This window comes from Phalaenopsis equestris, unplaced genomic scaffold, assembly GCF_001263595.1.
Source record: "Phalaenopsis equestris unplaced genomic scaffold, ASM126359v1 Scaffold206233, whole genome shotgun sequence".
In the NCBI taxonomy this organism is placed as follows: domain Eukaryota; kingdom Viridiplantae; phylum Streptophyta; class Magnoliopsida; order Asparagales; family Orchidaceae; genus Phalaenopsis; species Phalaenopsis equestris.
The window spans coordinates 86,245-94,684 of record NW_018225654.1 but is presented as its reverse complement, the minus strand read 5'-3'; the positions used below and the strand labels follow the sequence as shown (position 1 = coordinate 94,684).

General features: G+C 37.6%; 1 protein-coding gene across 1 annotated transcript in view; it reads right to left on the bottom strand.

Moving 5' to 3' along the window:
• Positions 1-2,329: 2,329 nt before the first annotated feature.
• Positions 2,330-8,440, bottom strand: part of LOC110036425 — a gene marked incomplete at its 3' end in the record, with an annotated part of 30,901 nt that continues 24,790 nt past the window's right edge. The window contains 2 exon segments of the mRNA XM_020740866.1: positions 2,330-2,426; positions 2,526-2,588. Coding sequence (XP_020596525.1) covers positions 2,330-2,426; positions 2,526-2,588 — 160 coding nt within the window.

Genomic DNA, 8,440 nt, shown 5'->3' with positions numbered 1-8,440 from the left:
CCCTGATTTTTATCGAGAGTTTTCTTAGGTGACTTCGGTCATTTAAGATGTAATTAACTATAGGGGTTTGCCCTTATAGGAAGCTTTTCCGAACCCAGCTTAAAATAAACCCTATTTAATTATTTGTATTAAATAGGGGAACTTGTCGGCAAATAAAACGGTTTCGCAGACCCAAACGGATATCATATGTTTTCTTAGTTTATTTGATCGAGTCTCACCCTCAAGCCTTGTGTTTATCCCTCGGGGTAGATACAAGATTTGAGGTAGAGTGCTCTTTCATTTAAACTGTGAAAAATATGAGGTCAGTTTGATTTTATATTTTTCTAAAATTATATACATATATATACGTAAATTAAAACGTCCTTCCGAAGCGGGCGATAGGATTTCAATTCCGGCTGCCGACACTTCTTACGGGCGACCACCCCAAACAACCTTTCTTCCTTACTTTTTTGTGCCGACATAGATTTAAGACCAGAGATGGGTACTCAAATTCTTATGCTATAATAATATTTTGTTTCTTCTCGACCAAACGCACTTACTGTTACTGTTATATGCATAGCACTGGATACCGATGATTTATGGTTCTATTGAATTTTGTTCATATTGTTGGAGTGATATGTATACCCACTATGATTTAAATAGATATTGATTCGTGTACAAGTATGTTGACTTCTATACAAATGAAAATGAAAGAATCATTACTAGATAATGTTTATTATAGTATGTTTACATGTGCATGTTTGACTATGATAGAGTCACTCCTTTATAGTACTAGCGGGGAAATGCTAAGGTACTCGTGCGCGTAAATGAAAAAGAATATTTATATTGAAGTACATTAACTAGTACAAATTTTAGACGGTGCTCCTGTGACAGTTGTACAGACATAAAATAATATAGATATGTTAATTATATAGTTAAATACATTGAATATGATGAAATATCGTGAGTGATTATATTCCAAAACTATTAAATGTTTTATACTAATTTATTAAAATTTTAATTGACATGTATATTATTCTTTTCCTTTGTATCACTACAGTTTAAGAGTGTGTGTATTCACTGGTTTTAATTAGCTAATTGTTGTTTAAAACTAACTTTTCAGATGTAATTAAATGATTAAAAGATGAGTAATAGAAAAGAAAATATTTATAGAAGACGCGGACAATCCGTAATAAGTCATTAATTGTAATGCTTTAATTAATTTCTTTAGAAGACAGTGCCTCGGGTCTCATGAAATTAATTATACTGCTTTAATTCAATTTTTAGCAGGAATAAACTCTCTAATTTTCTCATTAAATAAACAACAAACATATAAATACAGCTCGGACTAACCCTCCTAAAATTGGAGGGACAATAAATAAAAACACAATAATGGATAATTAAGGTAGAATAATTTCTCCCTCTCAAATGTGATAGCGGATCCAAGTTTCCTAAACTAGATATGCATATCAACAACATATAGCCCACAAACTCTTTCACTAAGCAATCACGTAGAGGATGACTAGCAACAAATATTGTTTCTTCAAACTTAAGAATGGATCACATCAAAAAATTATTTATTTTAAATCTCCTCAAACCTGCTTTCTGATGTAAGAGTTTCGCAATAACAACTATATACAAGATCAGGAAGTGTGAAAAAGGAGCATTCTGCCACTTATTTTTATTTATTGATTTCTGCTTCACTCATCCAAGCAATACATGTGATCAACGTATTGATCGCACTTTAATACTTTAACTGAAACTGAAATCCTTAATACAAAACCTAAACCCCAATGACCATCCCTTCTTAGCCCTACAAATACCAAAGCCCAAAACCTGTGAACAAACAAAACAAATCCCATAATCATACAACAAGAATTTCTAGAAATTGTAAGAAGTTTAAAATTTATTAAGCTTTCATATTGAAGAATAAGAATAATAGTTCACATTTCAATATCTTTCCATCTTGCACATTCTGCTTGGGTAAAACAAAAAATGTTTCCAACCGCCCAAAAAAAGGGCACGCACTACATTCCCATTCACTCAATGTAAATTAAAAAAAATAAAAAATATAAATAACTCATAGAGGGATGATATACAACATTATCGAAGTAGCTAATGAAACGGTAGTATGTCACGTTAAAACCCTTCTAATAAAAGTAATCACAACCTAAAACTCTAGAAGATGGACACAAGTAGCCAACTATGTAATGATATTCTTTTCTATATAAAAATAAGAGGAGAAAACATTTTGGAAGAAACAAAAAGATGCAGTGTGATGAAAAGAAAAAAAAAATGCTGTCTGATGAAAAAAAGAAAAAAAAAAGGCATTCAGAGACAAAACCACTACCAGCTATTGCAGCAAGAGTCATGTCATCTGAGTATCCTCCATCTCGAAGTTTAGTGACAACGCCATATGCATCCTTTCTGAAATCTTCTGCGTGCATCTTTAAGGGTAAAGCCAATGGAATAAGGGATAGAAAAGATATACTTCAGTTTTGACATATAAACGAGGACATGGTTAAATGAAATTTCTGAAATTTTACCATCATACAGCCTCCCCACAAGAAAATGGTCTTCCCACCGGTTGCAAATCCCATTGAACAAGGCTGTAAATATAACAAGCATCAGATTTTGTAGCAGAATAGATACATATGTACTCTACAGAATCTACAGTATCTATACACCCATTCAAAACCAGGCAGTCATCCGAGCAGCATATATGACTACAATATCTTATAAACAAAAAAAGATAATCAAAACAATATGAACACTAAAACATTTTATTATGATATTTGATAAAGATATCGCATATAAATCAAAGTCACCATAGAAATTAATAAAAAAAACAACAAGTTGATAATAAATTTTCAGGAAGAAAATCACTTTAAAATAAAAATATGGGCTACTATTATCAAACACCATACATGTAATTTAGCTGTAATTAATAATGGAGTTTTACATCCATTGTTTTTTAGTATAGCTTTGTCATATTGAATTGTTAGGACCACATAAAAATGAGTCCTTGCTAGGCTACGCAAAGTTTCAATCCATGAACAGAAAATGCAAAGGAGTTGAAAAGTTTCATTTTCCAGTGCCCGCTGAATACAACTACATCTCAGCAGTCGTAGAGGTCTTCTAAGACATGATGACTACTAGAAGTGTGGACACATAAAATAGAATATTAGGATCAGGAAATTCTACAGAGAAAACATGCCAATAGAGAAAAAGGGTATTGACATATAATTTTGCGTCACTCTTTGAATAATTTGAATACAAACTCATAATCATACTGATTAGTATCAAATTTATAACGGCAATCAAATCCTTAGTCATTATTACTTATTATTTCTTAACTATTAATTTTAAATTCCCCCTTAGTCATTATTACTTATTATTTCTTAACTATTAGTTTTAAATTCCCTCATCATGTATTTCATTTTTTGCTTTATTATGTTTTACTCCTTTCCTATTTATTTTATTATGTTTATTTCTTCCATTTGGTGTGTCTATTGTAATTGGGTTTAAATACCCCTTCTTCTATTGTAAAATTGTGCTAGTATATTCCAAATCTCAACATGGTATCAAAGCCAAACCCTAGATCCAACATCCCCCGGCCTCGACCGGTTCCAGCAGCCACCGCCACCGCCACCGCCACCGCCTCCACCTCCTCATCCTAGCCAGTGTCCTTCTCAGTTAGGTCCAACAAACAGCCGGCTTCTGCGAAAAACAAGAATTTCAGAAGGTTTCATGGTTTCTCCTGTCTGCAGAATTACTATTATTTCTGTCTGCAAAACAAGTTTCTTCTAGTTCAAATGCGAACAGCCAGATTGCTCTTATTCCACCAGATCTCTTAAGGTGTTCACTATTCCTGCAGTTTACAGCCGCCCTGCAATCTGCGAGAGTAATTCCTGCAGGTTCCTGTCCAGTGGAGTCTCCTATTTTGTTGTCTGTTCAAGGAATCTCGCAATTCCAGCAACCTGCAATCCCTACAATATTGTTGTTTAAGTATTCATGTAATTGTCCTGCTACCTGCAATTTCTATAGCTTTATCTATTTGTCTTGATTCTATAGAAATTCATCGATGGCACAGAACCACAATGACATATCATTTAACTCAGTCGAAATTAAGGCTGATTATTTCAATGAATCACCCTCAGAAGGCGTTCTTGACTCCAACGATGGATCGACTCCAAACCCCTCTCCCGTACAGACCGGAGGACTGCAAGCCAAAATGAATTTTTTTATCATAACTCATAAGTTGAACGACAGCAACTTCCTCCAATAGTCTCAAGTGGTCTCGTTATTCATCAAAGGATGTGGGAAGTATTATCACCTCACAGGTATGATTCTTGAGTCCTCAAAGACTGATCGGGCATATGGAGCTTGCAAAATAGAGAACTCCATAGTCATGTCATGGCTGATCAACTCTATGGAAATATCAATTGGTCATTCGTACAAATTCCTCCCTTCAGCTAGTGCTATCTGGACGGTTGTCCATAATACCTACTAAAACGTAGGAAATATCGGCCAACTCTATGAGCTATCTAAAAAGATCCGGAGACAAAACAAGGGTCAAGACATTTTTGCATTATAGATGGAATGTGACCTATATTACAACTATACTTGGGATTCTCTGGCCAACTTATCCTTCTTCCAGAAGATAGTAAAAAAGAATCGTACACTTCAATTTCTTGTCAACCTTAACAAAGACCTTGATGAAATTCGAGGTTGTATTCTCGATCAGGATCCTCTTGCTTCCACTCGTGTTGCTTTTACCAAGCTTTGTAGCGAAGCAGGAGACTTGTCATGCTCGACGTTTCTACTTCTTCAACCCTCGTCCATGGCACGTCAAACCGATCACCCCATTTGTGATTACTGTCACAAGCCCAACCACACTTAGAACAAGTGTTGGAAATTTCACGATAAGAGAGCATACTGTTGACCTCATTTTTGTGAGGTCTTTTCTTCTCCTGCTTAGAGCCCAGGATCTAGCCCTAGGAGTTCTTATTAATCGTCTTAGAAAACTAGAATTGGGACCCACCCTTTTAGAAATTCTAGCCACTTCTTATTTTTCTTTGATGTCTAACATTTATGGCACAAGACCATCGTTTTATGAACGAGCGGTTATTGACCTCATTTTTAGTGAGGTCTTAATCTCCTACTCTTAGAACCTAGGATCTAGCTTTAGGAGTTCTTATTGACCATCCTAGCGGACTAGTAATAGAGCCCACCTCCCGTAATTGTGAAGAACTCGCATGAGTGGTTCCAAGCACTCAACTTTTAGTTGCAAGGGCTAAAAACCAACATGTGAAGGGCCCGAAATTGAGTTCCTATTGGATCAAATAGCCTTGGGTTAACCCTTTATGACTGAATTATTCGTGAACGCCGCAATTCATGCACTCCCTGCACCACACACGACTTTGTCTTAAATCGACTCGCCCGTCGGCGAACTCGTCCGGACGACCCCGGATGACAAAACGGATCACGCCAACGCGTCCGAAACGTCAACTTTAGCTAGAAAGGACACCCGTTTTGTTATGATTTCGCGCGCGAGCGACTAGCACAGATATCAATGCATTTTTTTAGCGGTGCGTGGGCCCGGGTTCAACCCAGGTCCGACTTGGTTTCGATTCAGGCTGGACATGGCCTAATAATTACTTCAGCCCGCAAATTTCAAATTTCAAATTTTAAAATTCAAATTTATGATTTAATCCCCCATTAAATATTTCCATTTAAGCTGGTTGCCTGAAAGGAAGTCTTTTAATTCCCCGTCAATGTAACGGCTCCTTGGATTAATTCGGCCCACTCCTATTCTAAAGGGGACGTCGGCTTCTTCCTCGGGAGAAAGACATGATTCGACTTCCTCTTCCGCCTTACGCTCAATCTCGACGCTCTGCTAGGAGGTTTCCTCGTGTTCGATCCCGCTCGACAAGAGCACTCGATTTCTCCCCATTGTGCCGAAGCCCGCTCGCTCCTGCTCATCTCCCTCGCAGCGATCTTTCTGCGCCGAAGACCCCCGCAGCATCGAACGAAACCTCCTCCTTCCCCACGCGCTCAACTCCTCCATGTACTGAAACGCTCGCCTCCTCTCTGTGTCGATCCCGCACGCCTGCTTCGACTCCATCTTCCTCTCACGACGAATCTGAGCCTACTTAATCCCGCCTTGCCTCGAGATCGCTCGAGTCGTCCCCTTCCACTTTCTCGACAGAAGTTCAGCACCGAAGCTCCCACTCCACCGAAAACCCACGCTCGCCTCTCCTTCTCTGCGCCGAGGATCTCGCCCGACTCAAACAAAACCCTCACCTGCTTGGCCGACCCAACTTCACCTCCTTGCCAGCGATCTCATCCACGTTGGTGATCCCTTCCGCGGCTTATTTCCCATTCCTTGCCGTGCTCTCGCCGAAACAGCGTCAGATGGGTTGAATGCTGCTCGAAAATCTCCTTATGTCCGGGTACCTGGCGACCGCCGAGCCGAAGTTGAGCCTTTTGAAGCAAAACAATATCAGTTGGGTAAAGAATTTTTCAGGCAATGCTTATTCCATTTAATTATGATTTTCTTTTATTTATAGTTTTACCAGAATTATGTTTCCTGTCAATAGAGGGAAAGTATAGAGCAATGCTGATGTTTATTGATGGAACATTTACATAATTACTACTCAATTGCCTGGAATATTTACATACTTACCACTCATCTAACACCTAGACTTTAATTCTTACACACATACCACACAATTCTTAGGTATTTACATTCCTAGCACCTAAACAACCATATTTACATGCATACCATTCAATCTTTGTGCATTTACATGAAAATGTGTATTTCAACTTTTTAAGGATAGAATCATGATATTTGGATGTAATATGAAAGATTTGGGTGGTATAAATGTAAGAATTGAAGTTTAGTTTTGAGATATGTTAACGCATAGGAATTGTGGGGATTGCATGCAAATCTTTATTCGATTCTTCTTGACCGGATTTTCGGTATTATCGTTGTTTTGAAGTGAAGAAGAATCGGAATGTCGTTCTAAGTTGTCATTCTTACTGTGTTGCCTTGACTTTTTCACCGTTTGGATACTATAAATTGTTGGTTTCAGAGACTTTATATGCCACCCGGATGTTGATTCATTTACTGTTCTTGAAGGGCTTTGTGCCCCATTTAAATGTTGATTTTGGGGGGATTTACTTGTTGTTTTAATGTTGTTTGGAGGATAATTAAAATGATGTTTTGGGGATTGTTTTGGGTGTTTTGGGGACTGTTTTGGGCTAATTTTGTTGCAGTTTTTGGAGCTTTAAATGTACACTTTTATGAAGGTTTTGTCACTGTTTTGGGGCTAGTTTAGATTGGTTTTGCTGCAATTTTTTTGGTACCTTTTTAGGAAGGTTTTGTCACTGTTTTGGGACTAGTCTAGACTGGTTTCGCTGCAACTCTTTGAACATTTTTAGGGAGGTTTTGTCACAATTTAAACGCACAATGTTTTGGAATGTTTTGGGATTGTTTTATTCACCGGTTTGGTCACCATTTTAGCACTGTTTTAAGTTGTTTTGGAGGCGTTAAGAGTATCATTTCGGGGTTGTTTATGCACCGTTTTGGAAAGGTTTTGGGTATCGTTTAAGCAATAATTTACATGCTGATTTGAAATATTTAAATGTTGTTTTGGGCCGACCAAAACACTGTCTTGGAGTAGATTTAAATGCTCTTCTTGAAAGCCGATTTAGTTACAATTTTGAAAAAGTTTGAATGTTTTTAAGCCGATTCACTTATTGTTTTTCCCGTTTTTGGCTTTAATAGTTTTGGACATGGGTCGGTCTCCTCCTTTTGCTTTATTTATTTTTTTTAAATGGTTAAGTCATAAATATGGGTATTGATGATTTAATTAATTAAGAGATATAAAAAACCTTAAATCACCTTATGCATAAGTTAAAGTGTAGGTTTCCTAGAACCTTAGAAGCACACCCTAGGTGAGAGCCCATCCACCTAGTCCTCGGTTTAGGCTTCCTACACTTTAGAAGCACACCCTAGGTGAGAGCCCATCCACCTAATCCTCAGTGTAGGCTTCCTAGACTTTAGGTACACACCCTAGGTGAGAGCCCATCCACCTAGTCCTCAGCATAGACTTCCTAGTTTTTAGAAGCACACCCTAAGTGAGAGCTAATTCATCTAATTCTCAGCATAACATCTAGACTTCCTAGATTTTAGGAGCACACCCTAGGTGAGCGTTCATTCACCTAAGTTTCGAATAAATAACGAAACTTGGCACTTAACTCTGATTCACAAACTGATCAAGACACTAGACACCAGGATGCACCGAGGCGTAGTCCATGCTTCCTTAATTAAATCAACAGTGAAATTCTCATAATGACTTAACCTATAATAAAACCCAATGCATTGGTATTTGAGCTTGAATATTACACTTAAATCCTCCTTGTAATTGGGGAAATTTCTTAACGCCACATATGG